Genomic DNA, 20058 nt, shown 5'->3' with positions numbered 1-20058 from the left:
TTATAATAATAATAATAATAATAATAATAATAATAATAATAATAATAATAATAATAATACATTTGATTTTTTAATTTTATTTATTTTGTCTCTATTGCGTTTGCAGGGTTTTATTTTGCTTGTAATCTCTCAATCTCTCATTTGTGGACGGATCAACAAAGACTTGCCTGGATGAAAAAACAAAATAATCTCCTTGATGGATTTCAGTGACGATGACGTACCCATTACGTAAGGTGACGACTGCGCGCTCTTTAGCTTTCAATTTGTTTTCGGGATTAAATCTTTTTGGCCTCGCTATAAACATATCGCTCATTTAGACAAAAGGGAAAGTATAAATCACCATAGAAATAGACATTTGCTATAAGTCACTTCAATAAAGTATTAGTATTTAAAAGATTCTCCGTCCTGCTGAGGTTAAGAGCTTTTGACATCAACACATCAACCACAACGCGCCCTGATGAGGAACCGGTCAAAACAATTGAATCGTTCAGCTACCACACACTCTGCCCGGAAAGCTAATTTCGGGCGCTTGGCTAACCCTTCCTCGCTAGAAAAACACCGCAGGAACGAACTGCTGTTGACTCATGTATTTAGCAGTTTTTGTTACAATATCAGAATTCTGTCCCAGGAAAACGCAGCGAGTGAAGGTGAATTTATCATAATACAGGTAGGTAACCGAAATGTCTATTTATTTCTACAGACTGCAGGGAAGAACACTGAAAGTTAGCTGATGGGCCAGAGATAAGTGTTCAAATTGGCAAAGTAGCTCCTGAATAACATAACATACAGTAAAGTAAATGCAGGATCCGTCACTCTGAGGTGGTGGTGGTGTTTAAATCGTTAACATAGCAACTTGTTTCGTCTCTGAGCTAGCATTAGCTAATGGTAATTTGATTTGGTGATGATGGATTTTCCCCCCGAGACCCTTATCTGTTATGCTGTCATTCCTGTTAGACCTGGGCTGGGAATCAACTAATGTACTTGAGGCTTTCAGACGGCTTCCCCTTTCTGTCTGTAAAGGCATTAGACGTTTAAGAAACTTGCCAAACACAAATTTGCTTGAGTTAAAAAAACAAAAACAAAGCAGACGGAAAGAAAAACGGAAGAAGAATGGAAAGTTTGGGCCAACCACAGTCGCCCAGTACGTTGAATTATTCCCAGTAATGATCCCTTAAGGCTACACACTGACTGCCAGTAAGGACAGTTGCTTTATTTTAGCATACGTGTTAAATAAAGTGGTCATATAATATACGCTATTATCTACATTTTAAAGGCGCTACTAAGCAGCGGGTTTGTGTTTTAATACAAGGAGGGGTGACATCTGTATTTACACCCATCAGTCAATTCAAGAGTAGACCAACCAAAACAAAACAAAACGTTCCTTTCCCAATCTACACTCTCCAGCTTCTAAAGGAAGAAGATATAAATAATACTTGTCAATGGGTTCTCCTACCTGAGCAGTGAATGTTCCCAGCTCCTCCAGAGTCACAACGTGCCCCATGGCTGCTTCTCTAATTAATTCTCTTTTTCTTTCTGCAGTTTAAGTTTAGGTTGCCAGCTATGTTTTGGTAGGTTTGCAGTTTTGTTGTACTCTGCATGATATTATCATACCATTGTTTTCCTTCCACATCACATGTGTATGTATAACTTTTTGTTGATGTATCACAGGAGTCTGCAACCTGTGGCTCTTAAAAACCAATTAAGACATGTTTTTGATCATAACACCAATAAGAAAAAGTGTTTTTAGCAGTTCTTTCATATGTTTTATGCAATATCTACATGGATTGTTTACAACAGAAAGTCGCCAATGGTCCAAAACGTTTAGAGATCATTTCAAGTTCTGTTTTTTTTTTTCTTCCAAACTATGCGGTTTCTATTCCTGTTTCTCCTCTTTCTTTTTATGGGTTCACTCGGTTAGTTTTATTCACTCGGTTAGTTTTATTCACAAAGTTTTTTTTATTTGTAGATCAGGTAGCCCATTTTATTCTAAATACTAAAATAGAAATTTTTATTTAACTTTCTTGGTTTTCAAATTAACAAATCCTTTTTTTCCCCTTTGTGGCTGCAGGCAAATTTAATTTTGTACTTGGCAATGGCAAAAATGGCTCTTTGAATTGAAAAGGTTGCTGACCCCTGGCCTACCACAAAAATAAAGCAACCATGAAAATTGTGGTTGGACACAAATGTAGCAGTCGCTTGTGTGCAGGACACACTCTGGGCCGCTAGCAGTGCATTCACAAGTAAAATTTAGAAATGCACAAGGAAAGTCACAGTTTATGTTAAGGACATGTGGAACAACGGAGCGGTCTGTTCTTTGTTTCCATGGACTCTTCCAGTTCATTGCACATGCTGCAGTGCAACTCTGCTGCTGTCTAAATGTCCTAACTGCTCTACGTTTTGGCGTTTGTGTTTCAGATAAAAGATGGAGGGTGACAACTGCAGTTTTCCTCCGGATTTGTCTGATGATCATTCGCAAAGAGGAAGTGTGGCTTCTTCCGCAACACTTTCCCGTGGTACGGGAGGAATGAATTATCTCCTTCCTCTTTTTATTTTGTTTTTGTTTTGCCTCAAAGTCTATTGAGATTTTTAAAAATAGAAAAGCCTGTATTGTGCTGTTGTGAACCACTTTTTGCGTGTGTGTCCCACAGCTCAGGACGTGCTCGTGTATTTGTTTGGTGAGAGCGCGGTCCACTTATCCCTGGAAGGGCTCGGCAGCGTTTCCGTGCAGGAGTTGGGCCGTAGCGTTCGTGAAGCCCTGCAGATCCCAGAGTCCGCACCGGATGCTTTCGCCTTTTGGCTCTGCTCTCCGTTGCTTGGTAAGAACCCTTTTTTTTATTATTGATTTGGGCATCCTTTCATCTTCTAATAAGTTCAAAACACAACTAACTGGATCGCCTTTTTTTTTATTCTGCAGAGCTGCAGCTGAAGGCGAGGCATCAGCCGTACAAGCTGTGCAGGCAGTGGCAGGATCTGCTGTATCGATTCACCGACGCGTCAGAAGACGACATTTCACAAGGTGGGAACTTGAGCGGGATTAGCAGCACAAAGGGTCTTATTTGGAGTATACTAAATATACTGATGGCCTGGAGCTGTTTAACACTGAGATCGCCTGGCATTGTTTCCACACGTACTCCAGCTTCGCATGCTAATGCTAAGCGTGCTACTTAGGTTAATGTGTAAGGATAAAATAGCTGAGCATCAACTTTGACTACATGAGAGGATTTACTGAATGCTGTGGACTAGAGCTGAAACAATTATTTGATTCCTTGTAAGGAATCAATTATTAAAACAATCGTCAACTAATTTAGTAATGGATTAATCATTAACTGGAGTATGCAGCCAAAAAAACAAAAAAACATTTGTTAAAAGAAGAACACACTCAGAGCAGTAATTGAGTTAAGTGTTCAAAAAATATATGTCAATTTTACATTTAAGGTTAAAATAAAAATTAAAAAAATTAAAAAAACTTTGTTGGCTTATCAAAGTTAAACTGTAATAGAATTTAGAGACTTGTTTTGTTTTGCAAACCTGTGCAAATAATTGTTTTCCAACTGTAACAATCCTGGTGGAATTAAAGTAGCTTGTACAAATGTGCACAATGCACAGATTTTTTTTTTTTTTTAAGAGTTTTATGCTCAGAGTTTTACACCAGAGAACTGTTATCTCTCACAAACAGACCACACATCACACAGCAGACTTTTGTTGAAGGGCTGCTCGTCTCTAAACGGCTGTGAGCCGGTGACTCAGTTTGCTGTTTGCTTTTTTCTTTTTCGTGGTTATTAGCAATCCAAGTGGAAAAGCTCACATGTCTTAACGCCAAGTCACAGAAAAAGGGAACGGCAACGGCTAAAAACACCACCAAGGATATCAAAGGGAGTATTTAAAAGCTTTTGTTTTTTTCCTTTTGGGGTAGGACGTTCTGCCCACACTCAAGGGTTGTCAGCCTGGACTGAGTGGGTTGAGTTGTCTGTAGCCTCAGTGCTCCACTCTGAATTGACAGACTCTTGTTAAGTGTCAAATTAAATGACCTAAAAACCAGTAAACACTGACGCATCCTTATTTCCTGTTTTTCTTTTCTTTTTTTTTCTCCTCAGATGAACCATATCTGCAGTACAGGCGCAACGTGTTTTACCCGAAATCTAAAGAGCTGCAGGTAGCATCCGCACTGCGAAGCGTTCATTGTGATTCTTTATGACCGATTCGGGGGAACTGTTACTCATTGCACGAAGCTCTTAAGCTCGCCGTCATGTTAGAAAACACTAATTGCGTCTCTACCCCTCCACAGATTAAAGATGAGACGGTGTTGAGACTTCTCTACGAGGAGGCCAGGAGCAACATCCTCTCTGGCCGGTACCCGTGCGACCCGGAGCACTGGGCCGGGCTCGGCGCCTTGTCCCTCGCTCTTGAAGAGGGGCCTGGTCTCGACAGCCAGCAGATCACCACTAAAATCAGGTAAGTTGATCTGTTGGTTTATGTTTAAGGACCGATGTTCAGAAGCTGCTGCCGTGTGGAATCTGACCAGGTGAATGTGCCACAGAATCATTTCTAAAACATGCAGTTTGTCTCTGGTTCTGGTCGTCATGTCAAGGGAAGCCTTACCAACTTTACCACAATTTAAATGGGGATGCACCGGTCAGGGTTTTACTGGCCAATGCCGGTTTTGTTTCAGGTCTGATTACAATTTTCCTTTCAAAACGTCACCAAAAACCTGCTAATGTTTGTATATTAGAGTCACAGCATATATCTGTTATTAAATGAAAAAAAAAAAAGAATCAACCAGTTAGTAGATTTCTTCTCTAATTTGGAAAGCGTCAGTTTTTTCTTTTACAGGATGGTTGTGACTGCGTGACGTAGCATTCGTAGCACCAGAAACACAAATATTGTTCTTGAAAAACATTCCCATTTGAAATGGGTTCCTTTCAGGACGACACTTATTTTAAAATGTGTGATTTAAATCACTAAACTGCACACAGTAGCTTCATTTAATCATATTTTATTGAATTCACTGATACTGATTCACTCCCACGGAGCAGTTGAGAGATGGCAGAGATAACATTTCTTTTGTTATTTTATTTACCATCAATATCTGAAATTTATCATTACAACGATGAATGAAAAAAAACAAACAATTTCACGATAAATGATAAACGTCACTAATCCAAACATCTGTAAGAGTGGAGAACTTGCAACACCGTTTACAAGCACATTATGTTATTTGTTGCGTTGTGCTTCAGTTTTATGTTTTTCATCCGTGATGGAGCCGTCACGTATTAGGACAACCCTGTACCAAGAGTATTTGCTGTAAAATAATTTCAATGTATCTTTGACCCCACAAAAGCAAATTATCACTTTTTTTCCACAGTAAAACAAAACAAAAACAAAAACAAATGAGACCCAGGAATGTGTTTGTTCTTGTTGGATTCAACAGTGAATTGTCTCACAGGGGTAGAATTTAATTTCACCTTTGCCCTCTGTTGCGCGCAGGGAAAAGAAGCTGCCTTCCTTCGTGCCGGCTCACGTCGCCGTGGGCAGCGGAGGGTTTTTCTCCACCCTGCGGGGGAAATCGAGCCGCCAGGCAGAGCTGGAGCAGAAGCTCTCCGAGGAGTACGGAAAGATCAGCAAGTCCACTGGAGGCTCTCCGGAGCCTCAGCAGCTCCTGCACCAGTACCTCAGCATGTGTCACTCTCTGCCTTATTACGGGTAGGAGCCGTCGTGTTAGCCACCTTTTTCTTTTGTTTTCATGCGTTGACACTAAATGTACCATCAGGTGCGCCTTTTTCTGCGGGGAGATTGACAAGCCAGTTCAAGGCATCCTCCAACGGGGAAGACGTAAAGCTGTCAGTGTCGGGATCTGCCTGGACGGAGTTTATGTGATGGACGTGAAGGAGAAGGTGAATTTTTTTTGCCTTTTTTCTTGTTTTGGGGGGGAAATATTTCTAACGTTTGTGCTCAGTTGGACAGTTATTAGCTGTTTACTTCTTCTCATGAAAAGTTGTCCTCTTGCCGGTCGCGTCTCGTTGCAGCATGTGCTGCTCGGGCTGCGTTTCAGCGAGCTCTCGTGGGACCACAGTCGCCCCGAAGAGGAGGGGGACTCGCACATTCTGTGGCTGGAGTTTGACGGGGAGGAAGACGGCACTCCCGTCAACAAGCTGCTGAAGATTTACTCAAAACAAGTAAGAAATTGGGGGAATATGGTAAAATAATCAAATGATCTTTGCTAAAATATCCACATCCCTTGAATTCCTCTAGATTTTGTCCCTTTCCAAACACAAATGTCAACTATCATGATTTTATATGTTACTTTATTGGTTGCCCCTCAGTGCCTCAACATAAAAAAATACCAACCAGAGTGAATCAGCTGTGTTTGAAAGCGGCATTTCCTCTACCACTTCCTGTTCAACCAGTTTCTTCTCTCCACCACTTACTGGTTTTGCACCAAATTCGTGCTTCGAAAATAAAAATATATGTTTTTTCTGAATAAAATGCCAAAAAAAAAAGCTAATCTGATTACTGGACTGGAAATAGAAACCCGTTAGTTTTACTCGTAACTGAAAAACAGAGGTAAAGTAACCTGACGCTGCTGGTGATAATCAGAAAATAATGCATAAATAGAAGCTTACAGGGTGTCGAGTGTAGTATGCATTTCTATTCAGACCCCTTTACTACGATGCCCTAAGTAAACATTTTAAGTGTTATGAATACTTTTGAAAGGGTGCATTTTTAGTTTTTGCTGCAGAGGGTGATGGGTGCAGTGGTCTTACATCATCAAAAGCTGCGATGGAAAAAGCCTGTTTGAGCACCAGATGGCGAAGGGGCCTTACATAACATCAGTAAATCATAATCACACTTGGGTCCAATCCGACGACGCCAGCATGACCGCTATGCGCCTCTGCTTCCCCATTTCAGATAAAATGGAGATTAAAGCTGGTGTTTATTGTGCGGAGAAATAAAGGTGACAAAACAAACGTTTTGTTTTTATTATTCCAGGCCGAGTTAATGAGCGGCTTTATAGAGTTCTGCGTGGAGCTGATGTCTACGTCAGAGGGGGGCGCCGCCAACGAGTTGGGCGTTCCTCAGGAGCCCGCCGGACAGGAAGCCGGCACCAGGAATGGCCGCGGAGGGCGCCGCGGGATGCTGCAAAGGCAGGGCAGCGTCGTGTGCAGCCGGTTCCACTCCCTTAACACCATCAGCTACGTGGATAACGGTGAGTCCTCGAAAGAAACATGAAATGAAAGCGAGAGGAGCGTTTCCATCTTCCGTTGTTTTGTCTTTCAGGCAAAGAAATCAAACGCTTAAAGCCAAAAAGAGCCGCGTCCTTCTTCGCTCGGCAGGCCACGGCGCCCACCTACTCCGCCGTGAACACTGAGAGCCTGGAGCAGGGTTAAACCTCTCTGCCTCCGTCTTCTCGACGACCAAACCTGAACGTTTTTACACTGAGAAGTGAAAAATAAGACTTTTTTTTTTCCTTTTTTTTTATTCAGCTAGTCTCTGAGCAAACCAAGGACCAAGTAAGGGGCGTCTATGTGTGGGTGTGTATTTATCGTTTTAAAGTGGTGTACAGTATGAGAGTACATTAATGTGAAAACTTAAGATCTTTCTAAAACCCGAACCTGCAAAGATTGAACTGAACTCGCCGGGCGGCAGACGGCCATCCAAACGCTCTTCGGCGGAGACGAACCTCAGAGAAATCCGCTGAGCGTAAACTATTTCTGAGCTCTTCTGCAGAGTGCTGTTCTTCAAACATGCCACACCTCAAAGGAGCATAAACCACCACAGTACCTCTTTTTTTTTCTTTTAGCTTTCTATCAAGATTGTTGCAGCTTCCCCTCAGTCAGCATGACCAACACTTTTAGGGGGGGAGTAGCTTAAGGGTGCGAAGGCATTATTCTGCTTTTTTCTTTTCAAACTACCGGTGCCTTGTTCTCACGATCGACGGTGAAGCCAAGTAGGAGAAGCACTGGTAGAAACATAAAGGGTTCACTGTTATGGCAGCACATCTGCTGTGCTGCGGAAGTTTCTTGTGAGTACATTTTCTATTTCATTTCATTTGAGGATTTTTGCATTCATCCCTTTTTTTGTGTGTGTGAAACCAACACATAAAAAAACTGAGAGTTAAAGATTAAAGTTAGATCAGATAATTGAGTTATAAATTAACAATAAACCTAGAGATACCAGTGTTACTCTGTTATGGCGCCTTACGAAAGCATTTATACCAAACTGACACAAACTTCATTGCATTGCTAACCTGTTGTGAACAGACCAGCCCAAAGTGGTGCATAATTGTCAAACAGAACCACCGTTTGATTCGATTGCGAGTCTTTTTCTGTGTGTTTGTGCCAGATTTGCATATCTACAGTAGAAGAACTTTTTTCTGAGACTTCATTGCAAGACGTCTTAAGCTCAGCCAGCCTGGACAAAAACTACAGCATGATGCTGCCACCTCCATGTAACAATATTAGATTTAGATTCACTTCACAATTATGCACTACTTTTCTGTCACATAAAATCTCATTAAAATACACTGATGTTTGTTAAATGTAAAAAAAAAAAAAAAAAACGGTCAATGCTTTTGCAAGGAACTTTCTAGTTTAGGGGTGTGCAACGCCAGGCCTCGAGGGCCGGTTTCCTGCAACTTTTAGATGTGTCTCTACTTCAACACGCCTGAGTCAAATAATGAGGTCGTTAACAGGACTCTGGAGAACCTGACTGCTCTTAGGAGGTGATTCAGCTGTAGGACCAGGGAGACATCTAAGAGATGCAGGACACCGGCCCTCGAGGCCCAGCCTTGTTCTAGTTGGAGCTAAGATTTGAACTTGATCTTTTAAATTTCCACACTAGGTACCGCTGACACTAAATAAATGCTCACATTTATCCGTTATTTCATGTTATTTATTCAATCAGTCCTTACAAGCAAAAACAAAAAACAAAAAAAAAAGACTACATTATAACTGTGCCTCTCCTGAAATTTAAGCTAACTAATGGTAAAGTTTGGTTATTGTTGAAGAGAGAAAGCAATATCAATGTATAGTAGAACATTTAAAAAAAAAAAGATGGATTTCCACTTGTCTTCTCAAGGTGTCGTGTATCACCGTGGTCACCGTGGTGCTGGTGAAATGAGGTGGTAAAATTTAAAAACAACATCTTCTGGCAAATCAGACTGTACTGTATGAATTTTATTCTGCACGTCAAACCAAACCTACCTGACCTGCTTCGTCCCGGTAGATGACCGATTTCACTCCTCGATGCGTCTCTGGATTTCAGACCGACGCAGCCGCCTTGAGTCTGTTCTGTGCGTTTCAGATTTTACACTGAAAGAAGCCTAATATATGTAACACTGCCTTCCACATGAACGTATGGTTTCCTTTGATAAGTGACGGCCTCGCGTGTTCTTCCTCCTCTCATCATGCAAACTCCAGAATGTTCCGTTTTTTGTTTTTTTGTTTAGCTTCGGATTGTGTCTGTAACCCCTAGCAGTCCCGACACATCGTTGCTAGCACACACTATGCATGACCCGTCGTAGAATTGTCATTCCGACAGCCTCCGCCTAATGTAATGTTGCACTAATACTAATCTTTATACAAATGTTTCCATCAGCTGACTTTTGAACTTTTGTGATTGAATACATTTACTTCCATCTTCTTGTGTTTGTGTTTGTATACAGTAATGAAGAATTAGGTCTAATCAAATGCTGTCTCTTTAAGCAGTCGCTCTGAAGAAGCAGAAGTGCCTTTTTAAAAAAAAAAAACCATGTTGATACCGGAGTCCCTGTTTTCATGCTTTGAAACCGGGAATGAAAATGGTTTGTATGTATTTTACCTTTCCTACTGATGTTGTCTTGTAGGCAGTCAGTTCTGCTGTCTTTTTTTAAAATCTAAAATAAAGCAAGATGTATTTAAAAAAACAAAAGTGTGCTTACTACACACCTAAAAACCGTACTGTATACTGAAGCCATATTCATTTTAACCAGCATGATGCACTGTTACAACTTTATTCTTAAAACCATCTGTAGTTTTGTTTTATAGCTGAACTAAAACATGCTCATCATTTCTATCATTACACATTTGCTGATTGTTGAAATAAAATTCTGTTGTAAAATACTTGTTCAGTATGTATGAAGTAATATAAAAGATTATGGTTCCTTTCCACGTACTCTTGTAGATATTCTGTGAAATGCACCTTTGTTTATTCTGATTCCAAAACCTGCTATAAAGACATAAAATGATACAACAGGAGAGGAGCTTTTCTTCTGTTTGTTGTGTGTGACAAAGAAGAAATTATCCATCCATACCCATTCATACTTTTAGTTGAAAATGTTTCTAGTTGGAAAAAATAAACATGTCAGAGTTCAAAATGAGAAAGTTTCAGATTTTTCACCAGCTCCAGACAGTGTCAAAATCCAACATGACTCCTTTCTAATGATGGGACTGTAATAGACAGCATATTCACACTTTGTGTGTGTGTGTTTATCTGATTAAGACGTTTATATTCCTAGAAAAGAGGGTTGAGCAAAGTTATCAGAACAAAGGGAATTGAGGGAACAATTAGGACTAAATACGTTTAGCTAATTCAAATTCAAAGTTGTGTCATTGACATATAAATGGAATAGATTCCCATATTTATGTAGGATAGTAAACAGTGGTAAAAGGTACAGAGAGAAAAGAAAGAAATAAGAATGAATTTTTAGGTCCACTTCCACCATTGTTAGAACAATGATTCAGTCCCCCCCAAAAAAGAAAAGAAAAACAGAAGGTAAATGGCCCTTTAAATCGTCATGGTGCTGGCATGCGCAGTAGCAGATCCGCGTCAGGCTTGATTACGTACACTTTGTGAGAACGTAAGTTTGGATTGGCTACAAATGCGGAAACAACAACGACTCCATACAGCTGGTTTTCTCTCAAAGAAAATATGACAAATGTTGAATATTTTGAATAACAACTTTTCGTTATTCAGGACATTATGCAAAGCTGAAAATATTTATCTATTTTGAACGGGGAGTTAAAGTTTTCAGTCCGTGTTTCTGAGCTGTCAGGTGGTTGTTTCGTTTCGTCCGTTTTGGCAGCTGGTCGGAGTTCGGTATGGACGCCGACGGTTCGGTGTCGGACGAGTCCGGGAGGAGGCGGAGGGTGCACGGCATGCTGAAGCTTTACTACGGGATAAACGAGGAGGGTAAGGCCCCGGAGCAGCCGCAGTCTCTGGATCCCTGCGACATCAACGGGCCGCATTTTGACCCGGATCTCTACCTCAACAAGGTGCTGCCTTTTTAGCTTCTACTATCACGCAGTAGTGTAAACATAAGTTCGCTAAAGCCACTCATGCATTTTCCAGCACTTTATATTTACTGTAAATACGTAGGATGACTTTGAGGTCTTGCTCTGGAAACACAAGACACTTGGTGGATGTTAATTTGTTTCAGTTACTAAATTTGCATAAATGGTGGTTCTTCCTCACCACTAATAAATACTAATGAATTATTGTATGTGCTGTATTAAAGGATGTTTATGACCGTTATGCTTCTTAAACTACAGCTGAGGAGAGAGTGCTCCCTTTCTGAGCTGATGGACCATGAGACCTGCATGGTGAAGCAGATCCGCTCTCTGGACAGTGACATGCAGACCCTGGTCTATGAAAACTATAACAAGTTCATATCTGCTACAGGTAAAGTAGATGATACAAATGTATCTGTAGCCCCTGAACTACTTCACGTTTTGTCATGTTGCATCCACAAACTTCAATGTGTGAGATAGACCAACATAAAGCAGTGTAGCATTGTAAAGCGGAGGGATAATAACACAAGATTTCATCAATAGATTAAGTTTCAAGCCATGTTCTCAGTTTGCTTTAGGTCTGTACTTTGACTGGGCCATTATAACACACACACTCGTCTAAACTATTAGCCTGCAACGTGCAGCTCCGCACACAGACTCATCTAATTTCAAAGTGGCTCTTTGAAATTGTACAATGACTCTTAACAATTTGATTAATATTGGAAAACCAGCAATTAAAAAAAAAGAAATATAGCTAAAGCTACAGTGGATTTTTAGCATTTTTATAGTTATTTGCATGGAATAAATTCGGTATTAAATTTTCACAAGTATTAGTAAAACTAAAACAAAAAATCTCTTTATGTTGGAAACTCTTTTTGTTTACGTTTTCCCACAAATATCAAAAGCCCTAAAACATTTTATCAGTGAATCCTGTTTTTGTTAATGTTTTATGTTTTTCTTTGTTTTTAAACCTAAAGACAGAAATAACATATTTCTTTAAAATGATCATGATTTCTCTATTGTAGATATTTATTAAACATTTTTAAGTTATCTTTTCACAAAAGACTATTTAACTCTTATGGCTCTAAAGTTTTATTTAGCTGCACTGAGGGCCAACGTTAATTGATTTTGTCACTCGTTCAGAAAGTAACTCATATTCATGACATATGGTGAAATATTTCAGTCATTTATTTCTTGTAATTTGATTATCATGGAAATATAATGGAAAATTTTAATTGTATGCATAATGAATCTATTTGAGTTTTTCTTTCTGATATGAGTGTCAAAAAATGCTGGACATTTTCCACGATGTTCAAATTTTTTTAGATGTCTTTGTAGCACACTTTAATACAAATGCTGGACTACTTTGTATTAGTCTAGCACACACATTTCAACAGATCGCATTGAAGTTTTCAGTTGCAATGTGACATAATTTGTGAAGATTTAAGGAGAGTGAAGACCTTTGCAAAGCATGTAGATGAGGTATTTCCTCTTTTGTTAGACACCATCAGAAAAATGAAGAACGATTTCAAAAAGATGGAGGACGAAATGGATTGCCTATCTGCGAACATGGCTGCTATCACTGACTTCAGCGCTTCCATCAGCGGCACGCTTCAGGACCAGCACGCACAGATAACCAAACTCTCTGGTATGATTCACTTTTTTTTTTTTCATTTACTTTTATTTACCTTTTATTTACTGAATGTCTGGGATGATTTTCTTAGTTATTTGCTCTGTTATGTTTCCTGCCAGGGGTTCACACGCTACTGAGGAAACTTCAGTTTCTGTTCGAGTTGCCTGCCAGACTGAATAAGTGTCTGGAGCTGCAGGCCTACGCTCAGGCGGTGAGCTCCCACCGGCGTGCTCGCTGCGTGCTGCAGCAGTACAGCCACCTGCCCTCCTTCAAGGGGATTCAGGACGACTGCAACGCCATCATGGAGAAGCTGGCTCAGGAGCTTCGGCAGAAGTTCAGGTGGGAATCTGTCAAGATCAGGGGTGACCGATGAAGGAAAGATGACATAATCATTAATTACAGGGTGTCCACACATCCTTAAAAAGTCTTAAGTTCTCGTGTCTAAAATTAAAGCTTTAAAACATGTTAAATTGATAAAATAAGATGTACGTTGGCCTTAAATGCGTTAATCACAGGTCTCATTTTTTGTTGTGCCAGGACTATTTAATATAGTGTTTTGGCTTGTGGTAATTTTCATTCAGGAAAATGTCTGAGTTGTACGCAAACATCTTCATTGGTTGAGGCTAACTAGCTGCTAATATACCCTTGCTAGCTAGCTTTTTTGAGGTCATCATGGGTACTTGCAAATTTATCAGCAGTTGACTCGCCTCTGACTGACTTCTGCTGCCAATTGTCAACCCATACGAGGCCAGGTGCCAAAAACTTGAGCTTAGGACTACGGGGGTTAAGACTGTAGACAGACATATGCAATGAGAGAAGGACAAAGTTCTTGTTTGTAATGCAGCAAGTTCCTCCAACGATCCCCTATATTTACATTTTTTTCTATATTAAATTTTATTCAAGTTTCCAATAAATTAAATTTGAATTCCTGAAACCTGTAGATACCATGAATTAGTAAATATGTCCACAGACATGTTTCTTTCGTTCTTACTAAGCTTGAGTTGTTTTGTAAGGAAGAAAAGATTCAGTTAATTGATATTGTAACCTGGTTGAATAAGTGGGACTGAGAACAATAGCTTTTTTATTTTTAAGGTTAAAAAACGATGCATCTTCTTCAATTATATATAATTATGTCACATGACATCCATCCCCTTAAGATGCATTGACATTGTTATGGCAAAACTTGGAAAAGCAGGCATGTGAATAGGTTTGCAAGGCACCATGTATTGATTCTGCTTAACAGTATTTTGTGTGTGTGTGTTTATAGAGATGGTGGGACGAGCGCCAAAGACCTGTCGGAGTGTGTGGAGCTCCTGCTGCAGCTGGATGAGCCAGCAGAGGAGCTCTGTGATAAATTCCTGAGCCACGCACGCTCTCGACTGGAGCTGGACCTTCAGGGGTTGGAAGCAGAGATTAAGCCGTACCCGCCGACTCCAGCTCCGAAAGAGGCTGCAACACGCAGGTCATCTTCTTCTACAGCCGCAGGATCTCCGAGCGACAACAACTCCCCTAAGACGCTCTCTCTACCGTCTCCCACCCTGAATACCGACATTCTCGAATTCATAGACAGAGGCTGCAATGAATTTGTCAGCAGCTTATGTCTGGTTATTACTTCCTATCAAGAATTGTTCATCAACCATGCTCAGACAGGCGAGCTGGCTTCGAAGAATATTCCTCAGATGGCCAGCGGCAAGCTGCAGGCCTTTGTGGATGACCTGGCGGCTCGGTATTTCTCGCTTGTCGAGAGGAGGATACAAGAAGAGAAAGGCGTCGGCGATAACTCCCTCCTGGTCCGCGCTCTGGACCGCTTCCACCGCAGGCTGCAGGCCGTGGCCAAACTGCTGCCCGGCTCTGCCGTTCCAAACCGGGGGACGGAAATCGTGGTAAGAGCGGCGACGGAGAGAGTGAAGCAGTATCTCTCTGCTCTGCAGAGCTTCTACATGGACAGCCTGACAGATGTGAGGCAGGCCCTGGCAACGCCTCGACTCTCCGTGGCTGGAGGCGGCGCGCATCTAGGAGGGCCTGCAGCTGGCAGGGATGTTCCCAGCAGCCTTCCAGAGCTTCTCTCATCTCTGTCAGCTTCTATTCTCAACCAGATCAAGTCTGTGTTGGCGTCAGTCCATCTCTTCACCGCCAAGGACATTACTTTCTCCAACAAGCCTTACTTCAAGGTAAATCTCCTTTGTTAAAAACATTTTTTATGAGCTTTATTGATTTTCCATCCTTCCTCAGAAAGCCATGCAAAATCATCAGATTACCACACTTTTTCATGGTATCGTATAATTTTTGAGTTTTTTGGCCAATTTTCCACAAAATTGGCCAAAAAACATTGGGTTTAAGTGACGCTAATTCTCACCCCTGTCAGATGTTGATCTGTGATCAACATGGCGAGTAACAAAAAGTCACAGTTACCGACACCAGTATCGCAAAATTTCTTGCTGATATTTTGTAAATTAGCTTTACACAATCAAAAACAAACACAGAATCTAGGAGGGACAGATCAGTTTGAAAAGGTGTTTAATATTATTTAATTTTAAGAAGCATTTCCAGCACAGCTGCTTATTAATATCTTAACCGTTTTTGTAGATGCTTTATCAGTAAATTCTGGCACAACCGGCCGTTTGAGGACATTCATGATATAGACGTTTCCCAAAATGAAAATGAGTTTGACACTCCTGCTCTAAACGAAGTTAAAAAGCGAGTTTTTAATGAAAGCTTTCCTTTGTGTCGTCGCTGTAGGGGGAGTTCTGTAGCCAGGGAGTCCGTGAGAACCTGGTGGTGAACTTCATCAGGTTCGTGTGCCAGTCTTCTCGACAATTTTGTGAAAGCGCCGGAGACAAAGGAGGATCCACGCCCCCGGCTCTCCTGCTGCTGCTGTCTCGCCTCTGCTTGGACTTTGAGACGTCCACCATCTCCTACATACTCACGCTTACAGACGAACAGTTTCTCGTCCAGGTACTGGAGAAATGTAAAATACAGCGCAATGCAGAATTTGGAAAAAACACATAGGCTGTAGCATGACAAACTGTAAACAAGTTTTTAAAAGGACTCTGTTAAAAGACCGGCCGTCTTTTTCAGCACCAAAATCCCATAACACCAGTCACAACGTTGTGTGGAGAAGCAAGAGAAGCGGCACAAAAACTCCTCAACCATTATGTCAAGGTATTTCACCATTACAATCAAAAACACAGAGTCGAGAGTAAAAATTCCCGTCGTATCCAAGACGACACCTTGTTTTCTCTCTCTGTCCAGGTTCAGGGGCTGATCATCTCGCAGATGTTAAGAAAGAGTGTCGAAACTCGAGACTGGGTCAACACCATCGAGCCCAGAAACGTCCGAGCTGTGATGAAGAGAGTAGTGGAGGACACCACCTCCATCGACGTGCAGGTACGGCTTTGAGCGACAGACCGAGTCAAACTGCCTCTCTTCCCACCTGAACGTCATCCATGAATGTTCTGCACCGCAGGTGGGCCTGCTGTATGAAGAGGGTGTGAGGAAGGCCCACAGCAGCGACTCGAGCAAAAGGACGTTTTCCGTGTACAGCAGCTCCAGGCAGCAGCCCCGTTACGCAGCCAGCTACACACCGAGGTGAAGCAGCTTTGTCTATGATGCTCTGTTGCCTTGGTTGGCAATTTGTGTTTATAACTCCTGATGCACAGATCAGAGGTGAGCTGTGTTTTCACTACAAACGTAGACAAAACTTTGTCGATATTCTGCTTAAAAAAAAACAAAAAAAAAACAGTTTCCCAATTGCTGCATTTCCATTAAATAATGAGCTGGTTGATGTGATAAGTCGCTAAAAATCATGGCAGCGACAGATATAGACACTTTCATGAGACTTCAGTGTTGTATTCTGGCGTTGGAGCGACAAGCCCCTCACACTTCTGAGCGGCTGCGTGTGTGTTTGGTGTTTTGGGGAAACTAGTCAGCGGTTTGACAGAAGAGCTTTGAATTAAATGCTTCCGAATGACAAACTCGACTTTCAATGAGCTTCATTCTTTGGCAGTGTTAGTTGTTTCAGCACTGACTCTTTGTGTCACCACATGAGGCCATCTGCCTCGTGGCAGTTTGTACTGACAATGTGTCAATTCGAACATGCTAAAGACGTTAAAGACGTGTGGCTGCATTTCATGAGCCATCTAGTCCCTTTAAGAATCAGACCAAAATAAGTAGAAACATCATACAATGTGTTTTGATAGTTGTATCCAATTGAAATAAATTATGCAAGATTTTGGCATTTATATGATCATTTATGATTAAAAAAAATATGCTGTGAACAAATTTGTTTAAATGGCAAAAACTGGAAGTGGAAATGGACTAAATGGCAATAAGTCGGTACAAAGAGGTGAAGAGGCTGATTCAACCAATCCCATTCAGAAACAGACTGTCATTTAAAACTGCATTTGAATCCTTTTTGTTATATTGAGATATTTGTTGGCAGAAGTTATGAGATATTAAGGGTTAGAGTTGTTTATGTTAAGAGATGAAGAAAAAGCATCTGAAATATTGTCACTGTTTATTTCTACAGAGGTAATTTTGTCATAGTTGCAATGTTCCTAAAAATTCTTTGAAGTTAAGACTATTTATTTCATTTGCTTTTCTCTAAATAAGTGATTTATTATTGTATAGCTATGATGTCTAGAATAGAAACAATAACTGATTGGTTACCTGTTGTTTTACCTGCAGCGCTCCCATGGATACCAATCTGCTGAGCAACATCCACAAGCTGTTTTCTGAAAGGATCGACATCTTTAGCTCGGTGGAGTTCAACAAGGTCAGTGCTGCTCTTCAGTCAGTTGAATAAATGTCTTTCAACGGCCTTAGAAGCGCCACGTGAGAATCTCCTCCACACTAAAGGAGCAGGACGTGGTCCGGGACCTGCAGGCTGTCTGCCTATCGGAACGTGTGAATCGGAGCGTGCTCAACGACGCTGCTGGTTACATTTTCAAGTAGACCGCTTCGACTCTGGAGGCGTGGACGTGGGCGCACTTTAACATGCTAATGATGCCCCTCAGTTTCCTCCTTCGCATCATTTTCTAGCGACTCAGGAAAGAAAACAGGAGAATTTTTAAGGCTGTTCTGTACAATGTAGATTCTTATTGCATTTATCTAACTAAAAACTTTATTGAGATTTATTTGCTGTTTTCTCTCCGAGTCTGTGTAGAAGTCTCCCTTCTTTGTGTTTCTCGTTTCCAAGCTCTTGATTTAATGAACTGGACTTTCAACCGCTGGCTGATGTCTTCAGTTTCCTCGTCAGCACGTAGGAATTGTCCAGTGTGTGCTCAGCGTGGCGATCTGCTTCTTACAGAGCATGACTTTGAATTCAGAGATGCTGTTCTTTGCTCTTGGGACGTTTGAATATTCCTCCATGTCGATTTGTTGTTAACTCACAGTAACGGTTTCTGTCAGAAGTTTACAGCCACTCAACATTGGCATGTCATTTATGTTAATTTTCATCTTTAATTGATTTAATTTGAGGGGTGTTGATTATTACAGCTTCAATACGTTTTTACAAACAAGTATCAGGCAAATTTACATTTACTGTGGATTTTCTCTGACTTCCACTGTGACAAAATTATACTCGGTCACTATCCAGTTTGTATTTATCTATTCCAAAACCAACTATTTGAGGGTTCATTTACACCAGCCCTGTTCAGTTCAATTTGATCCAACTCTAGTTCGTTTGCCTGGTTCGTTTAAGGAAGTGTGAATGCGTAATCGAACCCTGATGTGGACCAAAACATGAAATCTGGTCCTCCTAAAAACCCAGATAAAGATCGGTTGAAGTGACCCCCGGTGCGGTTTGAGTGCATACGTGAACGCCAAGCGGTCCAGAGACCGCTTCAAAAGCAGGAAGTGAACTAAAGTGCAGGGCATGCTGGGTAAATATAACCAAAACAAACGCATGACTGACGCTAGCTGGAGAATGTTTTTTTTTTTTTTCTTAACCAGCAAAAGAAAAATCCTACAACTGATGCCACTTTATTTTTGTTAACATTTTGTGAAGAAGGTTCAGAGGTTTGCAAGTTGTTTCCTTCAGTAGTTCCCGGTGCAGCGCCACCACAGGCGAGGCGAGGAACAGGTTTTCAAAGGGTTTGACACAATGGAGCATGAAAGAGAACCACACCATCTGAAAATGTAACAAATGTTGCAACTTTGGTCCCCAATCCAGCTGAGTAAACCAGCTGGTACAAGTTTAAAGCATGCAGGACAGTGGCTTTAGCAAGCTTCAAACTTTGTGGTGGCTACGAGTTTGTTTTGCTGTCAGTGGCGTGACTGTCACTGTCTCCTGTCTCCCAGGTCTCCGTGATGACGGGAATCATCAAAATCAGCCTGAAGACGTTCCTGGAGTGTGTCCGCCTGCGCACTTTCGGGCGCTATGGCCTGCAGCAGATCCAAGTCGACTGCCACTACCTGCAGATGTACCTGTGGCGCTTCGTGTCAGACGAGAACCTCGTTCACTTCCTGCTGGATGAGATAGTGGGAAGCTCCGCCCACCGCTGCCTGGACCCCTCACCGATGGAGCAGAGTGTTATTGAAGTGATCTGTGAGAGAGGTTGAGTTGTACCTCTGTTGCGTTGTTCGGGATCGTTTAGCCACTATTGGCACTAGTTTGGTGAATACTGTAAACATATTGTAGGAAAATAATCATCCGAATCTCTTGTTTATTACTACTCCCACAGTTCTTGGCTGGTATATTTCCAAGATTTACCAATCATGTTGTCTGTTGAGTTTACTTACAGTTTCTTCTGTTAATCGTTTACTATAAAATAAGAATTAAACAAAAAACTTGGATTCAGTCTGAAGACAGGGGAACTCGAGCACTCCGACCTTGAAGATGATATGAATGTGAATAGAAAACACTGATGACTAAAGCGCAAGACTGTGTCCAGTGAAAGCTGCTCCATTAATAAATCTCTTCAGGCTATTTGTGGGCTTTTCTGTTTTCATCCATTAACTGTAAACTGCAGCACATCTTTGATTCCTGTCGGTTTTCTGTACGTCTGCATAGAGAATGAACTAACCTGAATGTATGTCCAGAATAAACATGTATGGGTTTAAAAGAACATGTTCTTACTAATTCTTAAAATATGAAACTTTAGGTATTGCTTTCCCAAAGCATCTATGTGTTTTAAGAGTTATTTCTCAACATAAACTAGC

The 20058-nt window shown here is 41.2% G+C and overlaps 2 protein-coding genes across 2 annotated transcripts; both read left to right on the top strand.

The window, feature by feature from the left end:
* The first annotated feature begins 494 nt into the window (after positions 1-494).
* frmd8 (FERM domain containing 8) lies at positions 495-8681 on the top strand. Its single transcript, XM_008428033.2, has 11 exons — positions 495-667; positions 2416-2513; positions 2649-2816; positions 2915-3016; positions 4095-4153; positions 4286-4452; positions 5485-5700; positions 5768-5891; positions 6024-6173; positions 6988-7204; positions 7276-8681. The coding sequence occupies exons 2-11, from the start codon at positions 2423-2425 to the stop codon at positions 7383-7385; spliced, it is 1404 nt and encodes a 467-aa protein (XP_008426255.1). The 5' UTR covers positions 495-667; positions 2416-2422; the 3' UTR covers positions 7386-8681.
* Positions 8682-10829: 2148 nt separating this feature from the next.
* Positions 10830-19964, top strand: vps51 (VPS51 subunit of GARP complex). The gene is made up of 11 exons (XM_008428032.1): positions 10830-11249; positions 11526-11655; positions 12766-12912; positions 13017-13236; positions 14165-15068; positions 15637-15852; positions 15976-16059; positions 16150-16284; positions 16364-16485; positions 17584-17671; positions 19198-19964. Exons 1-11 carry the CDS (start codon positions 11076-11078, stop codon positions 19456-19458), a joined length of 2481 nt encoding a protein of 826 aa, XP_008426254.1. The 5' UTR covers positions 10830-11075; the 3' UTR covers positions 19459-19964.
* The last annotated feature ends 94 nt before the right edge of the window (positions 19965-20058 follow it).

The sequence above is a fragment of the Poecilia reticulata genome, linkage group LG14 (genome assembly GCF_000633615.1).
Source record: "Poecilia reticulata strain Guanapo linkage group LG14, Guppy_female_1.0+MT, whole genome shotgun sequence".
NCBI classification, from domain to species: Eukaryota; Metazoa; Chordata; class Actinopteri; order Cyprinodontiformes; family Poeciliidae; genus Poecilia; species Poecilia reticulata.
The sequence above is the reverse complement of the archived record's forward strand: the minus strand, read 5'-3'. Positions and strand labels throughout refer to the sequence as shown.

Coding starts and splice junctions, on each gene's coding strand:
- frmd8 (XM_008428033.2), top strand. CDS start 2,423: ATGGAGGGTGACAACTGCAGTTTTCCTCCGGATTTGTCTGATGATCAT. Junction 2,514..2,648: donor TTCCGCAACACTTTCCCGTG/GTACGGGAGGAA, acceptor TGTGTCCCACAG/CTCAGGACGTGCTCGTGTAT. Junction 5,701..5,767: donor CACTCTCTGCCTTATTACGG/GTAGGAGCCGTC, acceptor ATGTACCATCAG/GTGCGCCTTTTTCTGCGGGG.
- vps51 (XM_008428032.1), top strand. CDS start 11,076: ATGGACGCCGACGGTTCGGTGTCGGACGAGTCCGGGAGGAGGCGGAGG. Junction 15,069..15,636: donor CCAACAAGCCTTACTTCAAG/GTAAATCTCCTT, acceptor TCGTCGCTGTAG/GGGGAGTTCTGTAGCCAGGG. Junction 15,853..15,975: donor ACGAACAGTTTCTCGTCCAG/GTACTGGAGAAA, acceptor CGTCTTTTTCAG/CACCAAAATCCCATAACACC.